The sequence below is a fragment of the Colletotrichum phormii genome (assembly GCF_030913505.1).
Source record: "Colletotrichum phormii strain CBS 102054 chromosome Unknown BDP81scaffold_7, whole genome shotgun sequence".
Taxonomy (NCBI): Eukaryota; Fungi; Ascomycota; class Sordariomycetes; order Glomerellales; family Glomerellaceae; genus Colletotrichum; species Colletotrichum phormii.
The window spans coordinates 1,678,268-1,700,213 of record NW_026851449.1 but is presented as its reverse complement, the minus strand read 5'-3'; the positions used below and the strand labels follow the sequence as shown (position 1 = coordinate 1,700,213).

General features: G+C 48.6%; 6 protein-coding genes across 6 annotated transcripts; 2 read left to right on the top strand and 4 right to left on the bottom strand.

The window, feature by feature from the left end:
* Positions 1-27: 27 nt before the first annotated feature.
* Positions 28-1,433, bottom strand: BDP81DRAFT_425018 (uncharacterized protein). The gene has a single exon (XM_060590179.1). The coding sequence runs from the start codon at positions 1,147-1,149 to the stop codon at positions 412-414; it is 738 nt and encodes a 245-aa protein (XP_060447063.1). The 5' UTR covers positions 1,150-1,433; the 3' UTR covers positions 28-411.
* A 196-nt stretch (positions 1,434-1,629) lies between these two features.
* Positions 1,630-4,002, bottom strand: BDP81DRAFT_405456 (uncharacterized protein). The gene is made up of 11 exons (XM_060588935.1): positions 3,727-4,002; positions 3,422-3,676; positions 3,317-3,370; positions 3,111-3,256; positions 2,965-2,994; positions 2,836-2,908; positions 2,744-2,780; positions 2,553-2,686; positions 2,346-2,496; positions 2,215-2,285; positions 1,630-2,120 (listed from the first exon to the last, which is right to left on the bottom strand). The coding sequence occupies exons 2-11, from the start codon at positions 3,543-3,545 to the stop codon at positions 1,927-1,929; spliced, it is 1,014 nt and encodes a 337-aa protein (XP_060447062.1). The 5' UTR covers positions 3,546-3,676; positions 3,727-4,002; the 3' UTR covers positions 1,630-1,926.
* A 3,442-nt stretch (positions 4,003-7,444) lies between these two features.
* BDP81DRAFT_425013 (uncharacterized protein) lies at positions 7,445-7,719 on the bottom strand (the record flags this gene model as incomplete). The annotated part of the gene is made up of 3 exons (XM_060590178.1): positions 7,617-7,719; positions 7,502-7,569; positions 7,445-7,454 (listed from the first exon to the last, which is right to left on the bottom strand). Exons 1-3 carry the CDS (start codon positions 7,686-7,688, stop codon positions 7,445-7,447), a joined length of 150 nt encoding a protein of 49 aa, XP_060447061.1. The 5' UTR covers positions 7,689-7,719.
* Positions 7,720-12,279: 4,560 nt separating this feature from the next.
* Positions 12,280-13,410, bottom strand: BDP81DRAFT_424998 (uncharacterized protein; the record flags this gene model as incomplete). The annotated part of the gene is made up of 3 exons (XM_060590177.1): positions 12,280-12,340; positions 12,535-12,537; positions 12,980-13,410. Coding segments are annotated over 3 exons (356 nt in total), but the record flags the coding sequence as incomplete, so codon positions are not given.
* A 3,623-nt stretch (positions 13,411-17,033) lies between these two features.
* Positions 17,034-19,162, top strand: BDP81DRAFT_470701 (uncharacterized protein). The gene is made up of 2 exons (XM_060594557.1): positions 17,034-17,971; positions 18,024-19,162. The coding sequence occupies exons 1-2, from the start codon at positions 17,333-17,335 to the stop codon at positions 18,900-18,902; spliced, it is 1,518 nt and encodes a 505-aa protein (XP_060447059.1). The 5' UTR covers positions 17,034-17,332; the 3' UTR covers positions 18,903-19,162.
* Positions 19,163-19,836: 674 nt separating this feature from the next.
* On the top strand, positions 19,837-21,369 carry BDP81DRAFT_516278 (uncharacterized protein; the record flags this gene model as incomplete). The annotated part of the gene is made up of 2 exons (XM_060595874.1): positions 19,837-21,094; positions 21,233-21,369. 2 exons carry the CDS (start codon positions 19,837-19,839, stop codon positions 21,367-21,369), a joined length of 1,395 nt encoding a protein of 464 aa, XP_060447058.1.
* Positions 21,370-21,946: the final 577 nt, after the last annotated feature.

The following is a 21,946-nucleotide window of genomic DNA, read 5'->3' as shown; positions in this document are numbered from 1 at the left end:
CGCACAGACATGGAGCTTTCACTCGATGTTGTCACAGTGTCTTGTGTCCTTTCCACACGGTTTGCATAGATGTTGGAGGTAAACTGCTTGATATTTGAGATACTATTGACCCCTTTATCATATAGATAGGTGCTTCACCAATGTGCCTTTTCACGCTTTAGTGGTATATCCAGCAGTGGTCAAACCAGCGGAAAAGATCTCTCCAGGTCACGGTCATACCATCGGGGGATATCTGTCAGTCGACAAGCCGGCCTGCGTCTCAACCCCAGAACTCAATTTCTCAAAACAGGCAAATGGATAGGCCAAACTCAAAGAACTACTCAGATTGACACCATGTCAACTTCGTTCATCACAGTTGATACTACCATGCCGCCGAATTCAGTGAATTGCATTGACCGTATGCCCCTACGTCTAGTATAGGCCCAGTATCACAACGACGAGCTCTGGAATCTTTTCGCTTTCTTTGTAAAATATCCCACCACAAGTTTCGATCAGCAGGCATCGTTCCCCCATGCCCCTCGCATTGTGGATTCTTGCAGCACCGGCGTTGGCTGCCTCTGCCCTGGTAGTCTTCAACAGCCAGAGACCACCCGAGGCTGGATAACCAGCAATGACAACAGCATCTTCCCACGTGGGATTTCCAAAAAATTGGTTGACTAGATAATGCGTCAGGCTCTTCCACCAGTTTGGTCCAAGCTTCATCATCCTTGCGCAGTGCGCATCCTCCTCTTCCGGATCCCCTGACCTAAACGTGGGCTCAAAGCGGCTCAGGCCTAGAAAGTCGAGTTCCACGCCGTCGCACTTCAGTGTATAACATCCACCAGTGCTTGGATACCCGTATACTGTGGTCCAGTGACCGACGCCGAATGCCGTGCGGCGGTTGAGGAGAAGCCGCCCTGCGTCGTTGAACGAGGCGACAAGGCGTTCTTCGCGTTTCAGTCCTTTGCGCAACTGGTATTCTGCTCGTCTTTCCGCGCATCGACAGCGTCTTTGGCTATGCCCGGCGTCCAATGCTGACGACGCTGCTTCGACCGGCATGGTCTCTACCGACCGGCTGGGGGGGTCGGCTCGGGAAGAGAACTGCGCTGAAAGCAAAACCACGGCTGTAAAGGATACAATGGCAGCGGTGGCGTAGAGGGTGTGCGACATTGCTTTGAGGGTAACTCGGTCGCTTATCGGGCAGAATACACGGCCTTTCGCGACCAGTGATCAAGAACGAGGTGTTCTTGGCGGCAGGGAAGCCTCGGGGCTGTCACAGTGTGCTGCTTACACTCAGCTCAGATTTGCCGGCGGCATCCTCAAAGTAAGTTTGATATAGTGCATCAGATATACGGCATGAAGGTGCGAATGCAGCAACCTAGTCTGACTGACGATGCCGGACTCGTCCTCTTGAACTTGGCAGTCCAGGCAACCAAAGAGAATCAAAATCTGCTTGAACGTTTGCTTCGTACAATTCTTTCATTTAAGCGCGTAGTTGGCTAGAGAATTCCACGTCACCCGTTGAACGACGCGTAAGCTGTTGCTGCCTAGATCGCAGTCCCGAGACTGAATTCTTGCAGCCTGGTAAGAAGAGCAGCGCTCTTATGCCATGACTAGTAATATTGTCGAGCAGACACAAGCAGAGACAAGGGTTTTTTTTGATGGTTAATTTTTTGGAAGGAAAGGTTTTGAACGTTGGTTGATACAATAACATGACCTTCTCGTGAGCACGCTGGATAAATACATGTAGTGAATGGCAACCAAATACTTTATGCAATGCTTTTCCCTCTAGCGCCACCGAGGGTTGAGAAGACAATACGCTTATCCATGGGGGGAATCATATGTTCGATACAAGGCCGTTTCCATAAAGAGGTCCGGTGGCTACATATAGGTGCGTTCTCCTCAGGAACGGTGCCCAACCATACCATGACCAGAACGAGAATAAGACTATGGCTTGTGATAATGATCGTCGTAAGACTTTTGTCGTTGATCAAATACTTCAGTAAAGGTAACAGTTTCCTTTTCGCCGAGCTTCATTGATGGTGGCGGCGGGATTGGGGTAGGAACAACTTCAACATTAGACTTCGGTGCAGCTTTGCCGCTGGAGTTGATCCAATGGATGACAAACGCAGTGAAGAGAACTAAGAAAAAGTTAGAGCCTGACAAGAAAGAATGTAGTACGACCCCGGAGAGCAGGAAGTAAGGTACGAAGGGTAAGATTGAGAGTAAACTTACTGTCTGTGTTGCAACAAGTGAGGCACAGCCAAACTATCTCGCCTTCCAGAGCCACCAATACTGACAGGTTGCTATCAGAAATTAAGGTTAGCCAAATCAACAATTTTGCACTCTCATTTAGATCTTCTTACGCAATACTGATAGCCAATGTGCCGAGAACACCAGCGAAAGTTCGTAACGCGAGTCTCCGTAGCCTCACGTTAGGCGGAACCCGGGAGAAGTGAAGCGTATTCTCATGCATCGTCCACGGCTTCATCATCGATATTTGAATCGAGCGTAGTCCTAGTGATCGAGTATTAGGGCCTATTTAGTGAAGCTGAGGAAATAACATGACTTACTTAAGAGTGGAAACAAGAATAGAGATGTCAGATACACGTTGATAACAGCGTCAAAGAAAATGACGGGCAACAGGATGGTGCGCTCTAGCTCGGTGATGCATACATCATTCTCCTTGTCGTACCGGGAGCCTCGACTAGTAGCGCAGCAGTTGTCAGTGTAAGTGCCGGGGACAGATCATGAGGACACTCACGAAACAAAGTTGAACGTTGCTATAATGCCGTATACAGCTGATAGTGGTCAGTCAAGGATGGTTTGGTAACTGGGCTTGGAACATGGACATACCCAGCATGACAAACGAATTAAATACATATAATTTGGACTTGAGACGAGACTTGGTAGTGCCTCGGATAACATGCTGGTCAAAGTGTTAGCCGGGATTGAGATCGGGGGGTTACTGGGGTAGAGTTTTACCGCTTTATCAACCATGAAGAGGTAGACGAGCTGATTGGAGAGTCAGATCGGCCAAGATTTGACCGTTGGAGACGGAGGACCATTAAACTTACAGCCTTTTATGAGATTAGCAGTGCCACCAACGACGGAATTGATTTGCAACTTACTTTGATTACGACGTAAGCAGTCAGGCACAACATGCCCGCAGCTGAACATGGTATGAAATCCATTCGAAGCTCATCCAGAAACAAGAGCTGGAATACCCATGATCCGAAAATGAATAGGCATGAGAAGAGGTAGATGAATAACACAACTGCAACAAGTCCTGTCAGCCCAAAATGCCCCAGATTCTTCTCGGCGTGTCGCCCCTTACGCCATCTTGTCCATGGCAACGGGCGCCAATCTTTGATCGCGGACCACTGGTGACCTTGCAAGCCATTAGACCTTGTCGATAACCTAGCAACAACGATTCCCTCACGAAGTAGATATGCCAGGAGGCAAGACGATATCGGTGCGATAATGAGGCTGATGATCTGCTCGGGGCGGATCTCGTGTCTCGGGCTACTCGACGTCTCGCTGGCTGTCGATCCGATACTGTCCATCTCGAAGGGGGAATTCGCCAAAGGAGTGTCACGGTGAAGGAGGACCTCTGACCTCGTTTCGATGCCGGTATCCTTCAATATCAACGCTTGGTGACATGTGCTGAATGGTGAGATCCTGAGACCAATGGGCCCTGAAATGTATCAGCTGGCGTGCCTTAGTATAAGTAGATTTCAGACTGACGAAGGCAAGGTGCGGTCGAGTGCACATGTAGGGAGGCTTAAGGTTTGAGGCGTTGCCGCTGGGCTCTTGTGCAATAGGGTTGGACTGCCATTCGTGGATAAGGTTCTGAAGGAAGCCTTACGACGGTGGTATGACTCGGTTTTGGGTTTGGACTACTTCGGTCGAATATTCAGTCTGGCCTGTTGATGTTTTCAGATGAGCTTACCGCTTTGCTGGCACCGTCATCCTCGTAGCTTTTTCCAAGCAAGTGACCATCAGACTGGGCGTGCTCGATGTAAAGAGCTTGCGGCTGCCAAGGCCAAGAATTGCCAATGTGAGCTTTTCTACTGTGCTGCCATAGCGCAAGTCGGCGCGCATGGTGCCCGGCATCGCCTTCAACCTCGACTAATTAACATCCTCGACGGTCGAAGTCCACAGTGTTACTTGATATCCGAACATTGCTCGAGGCCGATGCTTGAATTATTCGCGGCAGCCAGCAACTGCAGCATACTTGAGACGATTGTCACCCCAAGGGGCTACAAACTTCGCAGGGTATCACGGTAGCAAGCTGCAGAAGGACCGCCTAAAGCCTTTGGAGAAGCTAGTAATAGTGAACGTCCACTATTGTTTCGTCTTCTACCCTCAACAAAAAGAGAATTTCGCGAGGGATTCAGCGATGCCTGCCGGGCAGAATGCGTGGCACCCTCATCCCACACTTGTGAGGTTTCCATCTCTCCTAGCAGCCCGTTTCTGTACACCGGGGGAAACTTTAAGCCCCAAACGGGATCATTCAAAGAGACGGTACTGGGCCTAAGCTCTGCAGTGGAGATGTTGCGAGCCAATCGAGTGTTTGGACTGCTCGTGAGGAGTGAGTGTCATAGCTCCTGTTAGCGGCGATTGATACATCAACCGATGTGGTCCTGGATCTAAATCTATGGCATGCGGCCCGGACGTGAGTTTCTCGGTCGCCCATCTTTGGGGTTATCAACATCCCACATAAGCGTTGGAATAATCGTATTCCAAACCCTTTGTGTGCAACGGTAGCATCTCGTGGGAGATACCAGGAACGTCCCTGATTCCCCTGCGTGGTGACATACGCTACGCTAACCGTAAGCTCCGGTTGATCCGCTTAGTATTACATACCGAATAGTTTAGCCTTCACTTGCAATCTAGTCCTTCTGATCAAACTCGAGCCCTTATTTATCTTCAAAGAGACGACGGTCCAAAATCGCGTGGTTTATTGATTTGATCCATACATGCTGTTTGATGGCCTAAGTGCATTGGCGTCAGTTCGTCGACTTGTTAGTCGGCACCGTGCCGCCGGGGTTCTGGCTGCATGGCTTTTGTGGCTGATTTGGCTTCAACGGTTCTGCTGACCGGGCAGACAATGTCGTGATGCACGAGGTGGTACTGGTTGGCCTGCCCGTTGATATGCGTCATAGACACGTTTCTAGGTGTAGGTGCAGATGTAGCACACCTTACAAAGATGGTAGCTTTCCCCGCGAAGGCTCATCCACCCACATGCATTGGATTACGATCTATAACCTCTCGAACGTGGAGGAGTTACTAAATGGAAGACGGGAAATTGCTGCACATTTCCATTTACCATTGAATGCTGATATGCCTGGAATTTAGATGATCACGAGCAGAGTATCAGTCCAAATCCCAACACGAAGCTTTCCATGAAAGCAACGTCAACAAGACTGGGCGACGCAATGAAACGGTCTAGGAACCGGCACACGGCCTCCGGGAGGTGATCCAGCAACGCGTCAACTTGTACGGCACTTTCTTCAGGTGACAGCTGCACCAATCTTGGCCTCGGCCTGAGTCCTGGGTTCTCCCGACCTTCTCGAACTCTAGTTCGGATTCTCCCGACGGGTCGGAGTCACTTACCCTTCCCGTGGGATGGGCACTGAGGGTTGAAGGGGAGGGGAGGGGACAAAGAACTGTTGTCTTGGCGTCCGGGGCACCCCCACACATCGGCACCCAACCTTGGTGAGTCGGGCTGCCGGGCAGTTGATTCGGTTTCGCACCTACTGAGCGCCGCATGCAACTGGGTCTGTTTAGACTCTTGCGGAGCTTCCCTAGGGCTGAGGATCACTTTAGGCCGGCGACAGGCCAGTCCGTGGTCTGGACTAGACTTTCAACAGACCCTATGAACAGTTTACTTGCCCTTTTGAGAATTATTATCCGCTGGCTGATTGGTGGGAGCATGTTGCCGTAAACATCCTGTTTGTAGTGGCAGCGGTAGAGTCGACTTGGTGTCCGGGACGTGCTGTAATTCCTGTGTGGATAGGCTTATCAGCGGGTTGCATTTATCAAGGGCCGTCAGAGATCCGACTAGCCGTTGTGTGACGATGTTCCAATCCGCATCTGCCTTTGCACACTCCAGTTACAGTTATCGGCAGTTGATTATCAGGATAGACTGCGGTTTCTTGCCCGTGAGGAGCCCCCTCCCCCGTGACGAGGGCACACTATTCCTCGATTCTACACGCTACGCCCTCGCCGGAGTCTAGACTTCAGCTGACTCGCTCTGATGTGACAGCGAGACGTACCTTTCACTCGAGCACGAGGCCTTTAGCACGAGGCCTTTGCCATTTTGGGAAGTCATAAATCCCATTATCCCGGCAGGCAATATTGCTAATCTTTGGAGCCGAATCGGCGGTGTCGTGAAGCGTGACGAAAGTGCTGTCCAGTTTCAAGAGAGTCCTTATCGTTCAAGGTAGTCAATAATATTCCTCTTTTTTTGCTGTAATGTGTCTCTCCAAAATATCCGGGTGGAGTGTGTCTACAAAAGTTCAGCAAGGCACATTACTTTTAGAATGGCATTTACGAGTACCTTATGGTCGTTTCGAAGCCGACGACCAGTTAAGTCCTTCTTTCTTTTTGATTCAAAGATCTGGACCTGACGTAGCTTGAGAGGCTTTCATGGTACTCCGTATAGTACTCGCAATCCAATTACCGAGGCTAGACACCCACTGCCGGTGAGCCTCGCCTTTTCCTTGGAGGCCGACCGGCACTGTCCCCGATTTCGACAATAACGTTCCGCGGGTACAGATTTTGGGAGTTCAAGCGGCACTTTGGTATTGAAGAATCCATCTAGGCGCGTCGGCACTGTCACAGGACATGCGGCAAAGCCTTTAGTGCTCTCGGGGCTTGGTGAGGTGCAGAAGCGTCACTGCCCCAGACCGCAATCTACTACTTAGGGTACGCTGGGGGCGTGTAAGTTCGTACATCTAATCTGATGATGTCTGAGAGCTGTCAAGGTTTCACGGACGCGCAGTCGGAACATTGAAAGTCGTCGCGCCGTCCAAGCGGCACTACCGTAAGATTGGGCCGACGGTCCGTTTACCAGTAACAGGTGGCCGAAGAGAACGGCTTCAAAGTAGCTCACGATGCGTAAAGGTCAAATTGATCTCAAGACAAACAATACTCAAGTCACCCTGATCGACCGCCTCGTGCAGTGATTATTCCTACGCACTTATCTCCCTCTCGAGTGGATTCTTTGCGGTTGACTGATGCGAACCCCGATTATGGTTTCTAAGTAGGTACCTCCCAGGTGCTATGTATGGCAAAAGTATGGAAATCAACTCTTCTTGGCTGTCGGTACGGGGCGTAGGCAACAAGATCAACGGTAAAGCCTGGTTCAATGCGATTTGCGATCAAGATCTCCGAGGCTCCGACCAAGTCCAATAAATCTTCCGTTACAGGCAGTACTAACTAAGTTTTCTAACGTGATTTACCGCTTGCTAAAGATAGTTGGCACCTAGAGGCTTCGCTGGGATCATCTTCGAACTTGATGGAGACTTGGCTCCTTGCGTTGAATACTGTTGGATCTCTGAGCAGTCGGCAGAAAAGATGGATCTGGAAGGCGGTATGGGCACTTACAAACGGCCCTTTCACTTATATACCACTTCTGGGAGATCGTGGGCTCTGCCCACAATCTCCTCCTTCCACCTCCAGACGCAGCAATAATAGACCATTATTGACACTTCGTTCCAACCGTACGGTTGCCCTGCTGACGTGTATACCAACAAATACAAATTTCTCCGGTGTTTGATTTGAAGTCACACAGACTATTTCATTCAGATTCAGAAGATTTTATCAATTTAGTTATTGCGACCTCGCGGGGAGCCCCATAAGGCCTGGCATTTTGAACTTTGAACTACTTACTTTTATATTCATGGTTTAAACAAAACGATTAGTGCACTCAAGCCCCTGATTCTGGTCTTCAGTTGCTGAGGCTCACTCTACAAGTACGTCTCTTTGTAATACATTTCGAAGATGAGATTGCCGGTATGCACAAGGGGAGTGTGGAATGCATGCAAGTGACTATCACAACCTCGTCAAGTACTAACGGATTGGACTTTCACTCAAGCTGGTGAGCAACTGCTTGCGGTTTCCATCTCACTGTGCACACAAAAAAGCTTACAGTCTACTTTGTCAATATCAGGTGTACATGTATATGAGGTTTGGTGGATCTCAAAACATGCCCCAAGTGTTCACAAGCCAACGTACTGGTATAATTTTAAGTAGAGTTATATGACTCTGTCTTCAAATGTATGATAACCATAGATGCCAGATCATAGTCAAATCGCCAATGAGTAGACCGACGTCTAAGAGGTGTCTAATAAATCCTACTCAAATAGAAGGAACGGCAAACTGAGTGATCTGAAGTAAGAGTTTGGAGTATATTCGGTTAATCAAACTAAACGCTTCTAAAGAACAACGTGTCTTCAAACTTACTATGTAATCATTTCTTACATGTAGAAACCGCACAGGATCCTCCTTATTTGGACCCACTGCCATGAAATAGAGCCCCTCCTGCAAAGAAAAGCTGTCGTTCATGCAAGCCGTCATGATATGCTACTTCTCTACTCAAAGAAACAAGTACAAGGTCGTAGTCCTCCCATGTAGGAGACTGTCCCACCAAGTAACGTACATGTATGGATGCCATCACACAAATGATGACGGTTCTACAGCTTAACGCAACGAGTCGAGATCCATTCGACGGCGGTCGCTATGGCAGATTGTACGGCACTCATGTTGTGTGGCTCATACTGGGCCTATCGCGATATCATCGTGCTCGATGCTGTGCAAACATAACACCTAGCGGGCATTTGTCATGCTCAGATGCAGAAAAGGCGCCGATGCCTTCGTCTATGCAGCGCTGCATACCAATGAATCAAGTCAAGCTTGGATGACGGGCTTGTCTGATTGACTGATTTTTCACAAGAAGCTTGCTTGATCTGACTGGCTTGGATTGAATTGATTAATATCCCCTATTTAGGAAGTCAGTAAAGCTCTCACGATATCTCTATGCGTTAGAAACTTATATTATCTGATGTTCTGATGTCATCCTGCCCTCCGTCAACCCTTCCGCTTGAAGTAATGCCCACCAACAGCAACGCTGCCCCCTCGAACCTAGTTCTGGAGGCATTGTGTCTCCTCAAGCAGTGATGGTTTCATGGATAGCCTCTGTGACGTTAGCGTAAGTTTGGTAAGGCTAAATGCCCTCTCGTAGTCGGTCGCCATCGCTCGGATAGCAAAGACGTCGAGGGCAAGTTTACTGAGCGTTGGGAAAGTCTGTTGATGTGAAATCCACCACTGAATAGGATCGTCGACGGGCTGGGTAATTGAGAGGGTGAAGTATCGATCCAGCTCGTCAACCTCGTCGATAGTAGCGTCATGGAGGCTGCTGTTTAACCATTGACGATATTCAGAGTCTTCAACCCTCGGAGGAACTACGATCGATACAAAAGAGCCTCGCGGAGGCTCTGAAGGAGGCTCTGGATAGGTTGATTCTTTAGGACGGGTAGTCATCTCGGCATACCATTGCTCCCAATAGTCTCGAAGTCCTTCCTGGGCGTCATGAAGCCATCCTCGCGTCTCTGGGGTGTTCTAACGCTTCTTGAGCCATTGTAGGCCCCGGCCAGGGTATAAGATCACTACTGCGGCGTAGAGAGGAGACTCTCCAAGCTTAAGGTAATATTTGTTAAGTACTTGCCAACCATTAATAATCGATAGGCGTAAGTATCCGTAAGAGTCGAAGTTAGTACCCTGGGGGCGGCGCGGTTGACTCTGCTGCGAAGTAGCGATATAGTCAGACTGGGTATGAGTTAGGATACTATTGATTAATAGGGTCTACAAGACTGGCGTTCTGGCAGATCGATACGATACCCTTACTAGTCGAGATAACTATGATAAAAGACTTTAGGATACTTAGGTAGCCGTGAGGTTAATCTCTTCGGTAGTAGGGGTATCGTAGAGCTTACGCTAGTCCTCGAGTCGATCTAAGAGATACTCGATGCTTGCCAGAACCTCCCAGAGTCGACTATGCCCGTCACCCTTACCCCAGCCCTTACATCTCTTAGTCTGCTTATAGAGGGGCTCGAGAACCTTATTTAACTTGACGAGGACTTGCTAATCCTCGTTAGTGAGGAATTCCTTACTTAGGATATAATCTTCGTTATTTTCGAGGCCCAGAGTATGGCGTACGTAACCGTTGATCTAGGTACGTTTAAGTAGGGCCCAGTTGATTATGTTGTATATCGAGTTCTATCGAGTAGTATTACTCAATATCAAATTTAGCTCTTATGACGATTCCTCCTATAGAGTAAAGGCATTATTATTAACGTACATGATAAGCGAGTGGGCCAGACAAGCGAGTGGGCCACCCAACCGCCATCGTGCCACCTACATCATCACAACACGCATTTCTCCATCGAAAACAATGACAGTACATAACAAAGATACCAAATTAAACCTAGCGCTTCAGGCTACCCAGAAAGACCGAAATCTCAGTATTCGGGCCGCGGCAAAGATCTATAACATTAGTCGCGTTACCTTAGGCCGCAGATTAAAGGGAACATTATCACGATATAATAGCATACCCAACTCACGGAATTTAACGCTACTAGAAGAGAAGAAGCTAATTAAGTACATCCTCGACCTAGATGCCAGATGTTTTCCTCCCCGTCTTCGCGGTGTTGAAGAAATGGCGAATCGATTGCTCGCTGATCGTGACGCGCCCCATGTTGGGAAGCGATGGGCTTCGAGCTTCGTAAAGCGATAACTAGAGTTACGAACGCGTCATTTTCGCAAGTACGACTATAAGAGGGCCTAATGCGAAGATCCGGGCGCGATTAACGCGTAGTTCTTGCTTGTGGCGAATATAATCGCGAAGTACGGCATCGTAGACTCAGATATCTATAACTTTGACGAGACTAGCTTTATGATGGGCCAGATCTCAACCGGCATGGTCGTGACCAGTGCCGAAAGGCGTTCAAACACGAAAATGATGTAGCCTGGCAATCGTGAATGAGTTACGGTTATTCAGGCTATTAGCCCGTCGGGCTACAGCGTTCCGCCGTATATCATCGTTACGGGCCAATATCACCTCTCTACCTAGTATATGGAATCCGGTCTCCTACACGACTAGGTCATCGCAACGTCTAAAAATGGATGGACAATAAATGAAAGAGGTCTAGACTAGGCTCGGCACTTCGAACGGCATATAAGACCGCGTACAAAGGGTTAATACCTCCTCCTCGTCGTCGACGGATACGAAAGTCACTACTCCGCAGATTTCGAGATTTTTTATAAGAAGAACAATATCCTTACCCTGTATATGCCGGCTTATTCGTCTTATATACTCCAGCCCTTAGATGTTGGATGTTTTAGGCCTCTAAAAACGGCGTACGGTCGAGAAATCGAGGATAAGATGCGTCGGGGTAATACGTATATTACTAAGGAGGACTTCTTCCCGGCGTTTCATAGGGCTTTTACGCAAGCAATCACGGAGAAAAACATCCAGGGAGGATTCAGAGGGTCAGGAATTGTGCCTTTGAGTGCAGAGAGTGTGCTCTTAAAGCTTGATATGAAGTTACGCACTCCGACGCCTCCAGGATCCCTCCCGACAACACCACCGGTATAGACTTCTCAGACACTAAATAACCTAACGGAAGCATCTTCTTAGTTAGAACTTATTAAGAATCGAATCTACCGTTATTAAAATAGCTTACTAACTTTAATTATCGAAGCTATAGAGCATCTATCTAAGGGGGCTCGTGGATTTATACACTAGATCGCCTTATTAAGATCCGAGAACTAGATCCTTCGAGAGGAGAACAACCTACTTAGTCGACGCCGGAGAGCTAAGAAAAACCGTCTCCGATAAGGAGGAAGCCTTACTATAGCTAAGGGAGAGGACCTTTAGTCGTAGAGAGAGGCTATAGCCTAGGTGGAGGAGGAAATGCGCCGGAGTAGTGGTCGCCGACCGAGGACTAAGACGGGCTAACGACGATGTGGTGTCTGCGGGAACACTAGTCACAATGCGCGAACATGTCGATTCAATGAGGAAATGTCTGAGGAAGAGGACTCTGAATAGTTTGGATTGAATCCATGAGGTGAGTGTTGATATTTGCTCCTTCATGTCATGTGGTCGTGGTTGGGTGGCCCACTCGCTTGTCTGGCCCACTCGCTTATCATGTACGTTACATATTTAAAATATAGTAAATTTGAAAGTTAGGAAGATTGTTATATATAGACTTTATGTATAAATTATAAAAAATATAACGTGCATGATAAGCGAGCGGATCGGACAAGCAAGCGGATCGCTCGACAGCAACCACTCTGTTACAACCCAACATGCATAACAAGGCCAGGGGGCCCGCCCCACAGGCCTGCGGCGGCTATCTACCTGATATACGCAGAGAATCCGGGAACTCAGGTGACTCCTCATGGAACGGAAGAACTATGGAACAAGTCACGTGACGATAAGGAAAGTGAGCACACGATAAGGTGATTACAGTGATCACCCAAAGTGAGCACACGATAAGGTGATCACAGTGATCACCCAAAGTGAGCGCTCACCAGTATCCACTTAGTGATCACCAACGAACATGGTGATCAGGCAACAAAGGATATGTTCAGGATCAGGACTTGTATATAGGATGGACTCGAGCCGGGCTCTAGGACAGACTTCCCATAGCTTCTTCAGCAATTAACTTCGTATCAGGATTAACATCCGCTTTCAGCTACTACCTTGACAAGACTACGATTGATCACCGAAGCCTTACCTGCCCTTACGATTGACAGACATAGTTTCCTTGAAACTATTCCACGACTACGATTACTGTTACCAGTTCCGCAGCCTCAACTTCTGCAAACTACCCCTACGACTAGCTGGCCGTAATACACTCCACGTATGTAAATCTTGATCAACATCAACAAAGTTTAATTAATTGAAACTACCCATAATCCTCTTCTCTAGATATTTCTTTCTGAAATGGACATGTGCGCGCATTATGTCCAGTGTTCCCGCAGACGCCACATCGCCGTTGACCTGTTTCCGTCCTCGGCCGACGGCCATTACTCCGGCGCGTTTCCTCCTTAATCTGAGCTATAGCCTCTTTCTGTGATTGAAGGTCATCTGCCTCAGCTATAGTAAGGCTCCCTCCTTGCCTAAGACGAGTTTTCTTAGATCTCCGCCGTCGGCTAAGTAGATTATTCTCCTCCCGAAGGGTTTTGTTCTCAGCCTCTAGAAGAGTATTACGATATATTATAGCTAATATCCCTTTAAGGATATAGTTAACTACGTTATTAGCTGGTGTTGGCGAGCTATTTGGATGATTTAAGATTCGACCTTTAATTAAAGTTGATTAAGAATTTGCCTCTGTTGGGTTGTTTGGTGTCTGAGAAGTCCATGCTGGGGGTGTTGCTGGGAGAGACCCTGGGGGCGTTAGAGTGTATAACTTCATATCTAGCTTCGAAAGCACACTTTCAGTACTTAACGGAACAAGCCCAGCCCTTTTAAAACCTCCCTAGATGTTTTTTACCGTTAGGGCTTGCGTGAAAGCGTTGCGAAATGCAGGGAAGAAGTCCTCCTTTGTAATATACGTATTACCCCGGTGTTACGGCCAGCTAGTCGTAGGGGTAGTTTGCAGAAGTTGAGGCTGCGGAACTGGTAACAGTAATCGTAGTCGGGGATAGCTTCAGGGAAGCTATGTCTGTCAATCGTAAGGGCAGGTAAGGCTTCGGTGATCAATCGTAGTCTTGTCAAGGTAGTAGCTGAAAGCGGATGTTAATCCTGATACGAAGTTAATTGCTGAAGAAGCTATGGGAAGTCTGTCCTAGAGTCCGGCTCAAGTCCATCCTTATATACAAGTCCTGATTCTGAACATGTCCTTTGTGCTGGACAGTGTCCTTGTTTGGATATGTTGGATAGCTCATATCCTGGTTATCCAAGGATCGCTTGGATAACTCATATCCAACATATCCTTATCCTTATCTCTTATCCCTTATCATCACGTGACTTGTCCATAGTTCTTCCGTTCCGTGAGAGGGTGCCTAGTGTTCCTTGTCCTCTGCATACATGGTGCGCTGTAGCCACCGCGAACCTGCGGGGCAGAGCCTGCGGGGCAGACCTTGTTCTTGGTCATGCATGTTGGGTCGTAACACCCGGCGCATCTTATCCCCAATTTATCGACCATAAGCCGTCTTTAGTGGCCCAAAACACCCAACGTCTAAGGGTTAAAGTAGATGAGATGAATAGGCCGGCATGCAGAGTATGATGATATTGTTTTCCTTGTAATATATCTTAAAGTCCGTAGAGTGGTGACTTTCATGCCTATTAACGATGAGAAGGCGATATCTACTAGTTGCACGCGGTTTTTGTGGGAAAGGTAAATCTTTTACCTTATTATTTGCCTTATTACTCATATTACGTAAGCATATTATATATTATATTATTCTATAACAGTTATAGATTAATATAGACATTGATTGCATAAGCAAGATTGATTATGTAAGCTTACGTGGGCGAAAGAAGGCACTGGAAGGTAATAGAATTGTTACGAGCTGGACAAGGCAACCAACTGTGGCACAAAGCAAAAGCTTCGATAATGATGACTCCGGTCATCATTGTCCCTTGTTCTGCATATATAGCTACGCGCCCACAGTGACAAGTTGCGGCGGGCGTAACAGCTGACTGATATGCGCGGCTGACTGGTAAACCACGTTAATAGTTTATAGTAGTAACTATACAATTTTATATACCGCCGTACGAGGTCCCATAAACTCAATCGATAATATATCTTAAGCCGTAATTCTATATAAACTATAGTTAGTTTATCTCACTAGTATGAAGTTCAATAATCGGTGGTGGGATGGGTGACTGTAAAATTCGATTTCTGCTTTGACGCATGAAAAAAGTGTTTTGGCGGAGTGCCTCTTGCAGTCTGCCGTACCAAGCTTTGTAAATTCTGCCCTGCTGCTGGGGGAGATTGTTTGAGGAAACCAATGCGATCCGGGTCAAGTAATCGGATATGTCCCCTGCAGTGCGGCTGGACGCTAAAAGTCTTGAAGCTAACGTAACTTGGCTTTAGCTTTATCACGAGGGCGTAAGCTCTGACCCTTTGCCCTGCAAATCTCCTTCCAGGGTGGCTTAGCCCAGGGTTCGAGGGTGCCCAGCTCATAATGATCACGAATCCCAGGCCCTGGCTGGTCTTATTCTTCATCACCGCGTGGTTATGGTGTTGGAACTCTCACTGATCCCCCCTGTTCCAGAGTTTCGGGTCGACAGAGTCATGAACGATTGCAGGGCGGATGGAATATGCAAACATGATCCGACCCGACCTTCGAAGTCTAGGGTGCTTGCTTTATCCCAGGATAGGGCTGGGGACATGCTGTCTTTTGGCCGTACATGGCGGTCTTCAGCTGGCAAACAGCAAGCCGCCACTCCACTTGCACAACTCGCGATGGCGGTAAGTCCGGTGGCAATCCGACGGACACGGAGTCGAGAACTGGCAATTTACGTACCCAAATCCAGTGAATTGTTACGCAATAATTTGTCTCAAATATAGCTTCTTTCTGGGTCTCATTGCCAAGGAAGTCAAAGGACATATCCTTTGTGTGACGTCGGAGGAGTCGATATGTCGCTCGAGCAGAAAGATCCTGTAACGGTTCACTTTTCTTTTTCTTTGACAGTTTCAATGCGAGATCGGTCAAGTCTGACAACTCGGAAGAAAGCGAGATCATCGTTTCAGTGGCGCACGCCAACTGCCCTGCAAGTGCAAGGTGTTGGGTGGCATCATGCGAATGCCGAAGCCATGGTTGAGTATATCGGATTTGGTCCCTGGACACCACGTTGACGGCCTGCAAATCAGATATCGAACGCATCTCTTGCCTCATTAGTTCCAACGGTCATCGACCGAGATTATCGCCTCTCTCGCGACTAGTCCAAGAGAGAGAACATTTCGAAACAATCTAGACGACGGTCCGCTTGTGAGCCAAGAGCAGTTTGACGCCGCCATCGTGTTAGCGCAGTCGAGTCTCGTAAAGGGTCGCCGTCTTCTGCCTAGCGTCAGAGTCAACAGCGTGAGCGGTGGGGCACAGAGCTGAAGAATCGTGATGGAGCTTCTATGGAGATGATGGAACTCGTGGGGACAGGCCGAAAAGCATCGCAAACAACGCAAAAGACAAAAAAGCAACGAGCAACTCCACAACAGAGATTCTAGCTCACAAACATCGTGCCATTACAGAAGCCTAACTTCTCTCCTGTCAACACAGGGACAACCGGGTGGAAGCTAGCACTTCGTGCAGCCCATCTCGGTGATCATGCCGGTGGCTCCCCAAAGGATCCAACCCCTGAGTACGGTCGGAAAGGCACCAATGAAAGGGGACCACGGGCTTCAGCTAAGGTTCGACCTAGCGATTTAGCACCAGACCGTCGAGCTCTAGCTCAGCCAGACCTCGTGGCAGCCCCCTCCCCTTCTCGCCCATTGAGCCCCTGTCTTAACTTTCTTCCTGACAGGCTCGTCCTTAGTGAAATGAAGCAGTCAAAGAGTCTGGGCTACTGCGGCCACGTCGGTGCAACGAGACACACATCTTTGCTCGATTCGTTGAACTTTCGATGGAAGCGTGGTGTCTTTTATCTAGAGTTATTGGTGACTACGGCTCTTGGTACGGATGTCGTGGAAAGTCTAGAGTAATTGGCTGTCGATCGTGACATACCGCTGATTGTAAATCGTCCACAACTCTTCTTTCCCCGGATCCAGATGCGTGGGCGTGCAACCACCCCTCGCTCGCGCACCTCGAGTCTCCAGATTGTCGAGCTACGATGAAAGAGGGACCCAGAATCCCGGTCATATTGCCATTTAGGGGAGGTGGAACTCCGGCCATCACTCGAATTCCCATCTTTCTCGATTTGTCCGTTCGTACGGAAGTGGTCTTTACCGACATGATCTCCATCCCCTAGTCAGTGAAATGCTTAATAACCACCCCTCACGAGTTGGGTCGTGTTCATTCCATTCAAGCTAAGAATTATGCCAGGGACAGGGCCTCCATGGTCGTTCTTGGCTCCGCAGTCTGGTCTGGTCCAGCTCAAGAGACCAAGGCCATTTATGATCTGGCTTGCAGCCACTTTTGCAACGCCTTTCGAACGAAACCGTCGACCTCTGCGTCAGCTGGCATACTCGCCAACAAAGGATTGTCATCGGAGAGGGCGTTGCGCCAAAAGCTTGGATGACAGCTCGGTAAAGACAAGTCATCCAACGGCGACCCGAACCCTCCACCCCGTTCCATCCCGAAACGCCACCTGGTGCTCCGTCGCCGTTGATCGCCCGCCATGGAACTGGACCCGAACAGTCAAACGTTGACGCCACTTCCCGAAGTCCTTCAACGGGGCCTAACTGCCGTTTCTTTCTTCGGCTTCCTTTCGTTCATCACAACAACAGCACTCTTCTTAGTCTTGACCTATCGGCTGATAATATGGTATCTTGCACCGGGCCCGGACCGGCCGCAGCGCATGGCGGATGAGCCGAACGCGGATGCCGTCCTCGCCGAAGAGATGGGTCTTCCGGAGACGATGTACCCGGGCAACAAGAAGAACAAAGTCAAGAGGGACGCACCCAACCAGTTCCTCATGCTCATCTACAACCTGCTGCTCGCAGATATCCAGCAAGCTCTCGCTTTCTTACTCAATGCGGCATGGCTCAATAAGGGTGGAATCATCGTGGAGAGCACAACATGCTGGGCACAGGGCTGGTTCATCTCGACGGGCGATTTAGCTTCTAGTGCTTTCATCACCACGATTGCCGTTCACACCTATCTGTCGGTCGTCAGAGATTACAAGCTTCCGACTTGGGCATTCTGGTGCATGATCGGTTCTGTTTGGTTCTTTATCTACGCCTTGGCCATAGCCGGCGTCATCATCACCAACAACGGGGCCGACGACGGCGGCCTCTACGTCCGCGCTGCTGCATGGGTAAGCCTCTGTCAGTCCGTCGCCATCTAAACTCGAGCTAACGTATTCCCAGTGCTGGGTAAATGTTCGTTATGAGGCGTTGCGTCTGTACCTTCACTACCTGTGGATGTTTGTTTCCTTTTTCATCACTGCAGTCCTCTACGTCCTCATCTTCAACCACATCCGGAGTACTGACCCATCTCTTCAACTCCCTTCCTCCTCCAACAACACTACTTCCTCCGTCTCACAGAGCAACCGCGGTCGTAAGCTCAGCCATGCGCACACAATGTCCCAGTCCGGGCCACCGAAGAGCTCCCATGGCGAAGCATCGACTTCTAACCCGAGCAACGCTGGACATCACCCTGCTTTCCTCATATATCCCATCATTTACATCCTTTGCACGGCACCACTGGCGTTGGGTCGTGTCATCACAATGGCCGGAAAGTCCGTCTCGCTGGAATACTTCTGCCTCGCTGGTGCAATGATTGCATCCAACGGCTGGCTAGATGTTCTTTTGTTCTCCACCACTCGCCATGTCATTATCTTCAATGCCTCCCCAGACTACGAAGAGACGGGTATCGAGACCTTCGCCTTCATGCGCACACCCGCTAACCGCCGCTATGGCAACATGGTGTGGGTACAGGGTGCCGGTAGTGCACCTAACAATCTGTCTGCGGACGAGGGTACAGGCGGTTGGCTCTGGAAGCTATTCCGCCGGGGACGTGGTGCGGGTGACTTGAAGAGAGATAGACGTCGCAGTGGAGCTCATCGGAGCATCAGCCAGGAGTCTCTAAGAAGACGGGCTGGACAGATGGAAGGCATTCAGATGGAGACGGTGACAACTGTCGTTGTAGAGATGGAAGGTCACTCGGGAGGGAAGAAGGTTAATGGAAGGCCGCTTTCCATTGATACGATTGAGAAGGAGAGGGCACAGAGCGTGGGCAGCATGTGAAAGACACATTACAGCTACACTGAAGAGCCAGTTTTCAGCGGCTTGATTCGAGGAACATTGACGAACATCTGTCAATCTACTGATCAGGCTTATGAAGACCTCGGACTCTTTATTCTAGTGTCAGATCTCACATTTTTAATGGGGAGGCAACTTCCTAATGTGTTCAGTTAACGATAGCGATTTGGGCTTTGGGCGGTCATCTGTATTAGTTATACCCATAATGTCAACGTAGACTTCATTCATATATCACTACTGCTTCATACTTGAGGGACCGATGTCTACCTGCACAAGATTTGTACTCGAGTGCACGCGTATTTGTCGTATTCTCCTTCTTTTGCGAAAGGACCAATGAAGCTATGGAGGAACACCCAAATCACTTCATTACATGTGGTAAGAAAAGTAATGCCCACTTCCGTACAATACGTCATTACAACTGACTGTGAGCCAAGGTTGTGCATGTCTGATGGAAGGAGAGTTCAACCCAGTCTCCATGTATTCTCTTGAATGGCTTAATAGAGAACATCTACGTTGATGCTTGTTCGTGGCAATTTGAACCCTCAGAGTTATTTCACAATATTAAAGTCGATTTCTAAACCATTCCTCGAAATCCTGATGAAGTCTTGGCACGTCCCATGCCTCTTGATGTATTGAGACGAGGTACAGTCTAGAGTCCTCATTGTTTCGTTCGAAACTCTGATCGAGCTTTGTCGTTTCCAGATCACCTGCCAAGAAACCAGCGCAAATCGTTGATCACTTCTGATATGTGATTCTACGCGTCGTTTAGATTAATCGAGATATCCGAAGCACCTTCTGCGTTCCTCTCTAGAGTCATACATAAGGCGAGATCAGACACCCTTTGCAATGAGGATCAGATTACATTATAGGCAACGACCACACCGTCCGCCTATTTCACGCCTTCAAGTTCAATCGCATCATGGTTACACACAATAACCTCACCCACGCTTCAAACTCAGAGCCAATTGCTCATGAGGAGCCTGCTACCTTGAATCCGTCGACACCACGAGGCAAGCTCGCAAAACGCGATGACACAGGAGCTCTGGAAATCAGGGACAGTGCCGGGAAGTCTGTACTTGAGTACTTGAATTTCTTTACCGGTGAAGGAATCAAAGGCTTGCTTCGAACATCAGGAATCATGTCTGACGGATTTAAGTTGTTACAGGATGTCGCCAAATCTCTCCCGACTCCAACACTCATCAGCACGCATAAGCTCGGCAAAGACATGAAAGACCTCAATCCAACCCAGAACTCTCTAGCCTACTTTCTTCAGACCACCAGTGGGATCAGTAACGAGGTTTTCTACCACGCTGGCGCGGTCGGTTGTGATGTCGACGACAGTGAGCTTCTTAAAGTGCAAACCATCAACTTCAGGCTCGCAAAGAACAAGGGTCTCTGTGAGAAAGACCTTAAGTTTATGAAGATCTTGCAAGACTTGATGAACGGCCACGATGTGCTAGCTCATGTCGAACCCTTAGCTCTGAAGCACGTTACCGTCCGTATTCTTCACGATGTTCGGATCGAATGTCAAGGCTTGCAAACGATTTTGAGACGTCTCGCTCCACACGGCGTGGCCGGCCAGGCTTTCGGCAAGGATTCACTCGAAGTACTGGATTGGTTAGCAAATGTCCAAAAAGCAAAAGAGCTGCACAGGAGTGATAAACAACGGAAAGCTAGGCCCCTCAACTGCGTTCTGGAAACAGCTGATCAATTCACAGAAGAGGCCATTCCCCGGGCTGACCACTTGGTCACTAATGACCTGAATCCGGGACTCTATGAAACATCGCAAGCATTACGTCGCTTGTGGAATAATAGAGAAAGCAAACAGGTTGAAGATGAGATTCGTGAGTTCTTGGAATTGACAGGTAGCCGCCGAACATTCTTGGATCTCAAGACGAAAAAGCTGAGTCAGTGCTTCTACTCCATTCTCAAGATCATTGCCGATCCCTTGCTCAATCTCGACATCATCTCCGGGTTCTTGCCAAAATATCGCTGTAAGCATATTTTGAGGAAAATCAACATCAAGCTTCGTCCCCTTGCAGCCCCCTGCAGCCCCGTAGTCCCTACCATACAGGGACCTATGTTGAGACTAAAGCACTGTGAAATGCAGGTTCTTGACTACTACTTACTCCGGAAGCGGCCGGAAGACGAGGCTCGAGCAATAACTTCACGTATAGGTAAGTACATTGGGATCTCCAAACCATGCTGTCCTCTTTGCAGCATCGTCATGCGGACCATTCCGGGTCTGTTCACTGTTGAGAATAATCACCAGAACTTTTCGCACTGGTGGATGCTACCTGACTTCATGTGTTTAGACTTATTCAAGCAGCATTTGAACGGGTTCACCGGGGTTCTTAAAGTTTGGCAAGAGTTGTCGGAGGCGGAACTTGAGTGCCAGAAGACCAAGTGGGCGACTGGGCGTTCGAAGCCTGGGAAATCCCTTGCACGATAGATACTACTCCTGGGACATCAGATTGAAGGTTACGTAACACGATGAGAATCATTTGCTTTTCTACAATTCAAGTGTGCAAGGGAGATATCGTTGCGTCTTTTACGAGTTGCACAAGAAGTGCTTTGTAGAAGAGCCACGCAAACGCGGCAAGGGGCTTGCTTTAATAACAATGGTCCTGTTTGACATGGACAGTGCCTATAGCGATTGCCATACCTGCTTAGGTGCCTATGTTAAACAAGGAATCATGTTTAAGGAACGAAACAAAACCAGCTTTGTACGAAGTCGAAAGACTCGGCAGCTTCTCTGTGTAACGGTCTGAGAGCAGTGAACAAGCTGAAATCTTAGTACGTCGATAACTGACTTGCTAACTCACAAACATTTCTTTCGTATCACCTGATGAGCTCGCACGGCAGTCCTTATAAGGAACTTTCCCCCAGAATTACGGGTAGACCTAGAGGCCTCCTTTTTGAACTCATAATAGACATGATTCCTTCCATTCCGACCTTCCACTAAAACCTGTCATCATGCTAGCCAACTTTCTTCTTCAGTCATTCATACTCTATGCTATCGCAAGCCA

What these genes read in the sequence shown, in the direction of transcription:
- BDP81DRAFT_405456 (XM_060588935.1), bottom strand. Translation starts at nt 3,545, where the DNA reads ATGGACAGTATCGGATCGACAGCCAGCGAGACGTCGAGTAGCCCGAGA. An exon ending in CTGCTTACGTCGTAATCAAA is followed by an intron (nt 2,995 to 3,110) that starts GTAAGTTGCAAA and finishes CTCTCCAATCAG; the next exon opens with CTCGTCTACCTCTTCATGGT. An exon ending in CACTTGTTGCAACACAGACA is followed by an intron (nt 2,121 to 2,214) that starts GTAAGTTTACTC and finishes ACTTTTTCTTAG; the next exon opens with TTCTCTTCACTGCGTTTGTC.
- BDP81DRAFT_470701 (XM_060594557.1), top strand. Translation starts at nt 17,333, where the DNA reads ATGGAACTGGACCCGAACAGTCAAACGTTGACGCCACTTCCCGAAGTC. An exon ending in ACGTCCGCGCTGCTGCATGG is followed by an intron (nt 17,972 to 18,023) that starts GTAAGCCTCTGT and finishes ACGTATTCCCAG; the next exon opens with TGCTGGGTAAATGTTCGTTA.
- BDP81DRAFT_425018 (XM_060590179.1), bottom strand. Translation starts at nt 1,149, where the DNA reads ATGTCGCACACCCTCTACGCCACCGCTGCCATTGTATCCTTTACAGCC.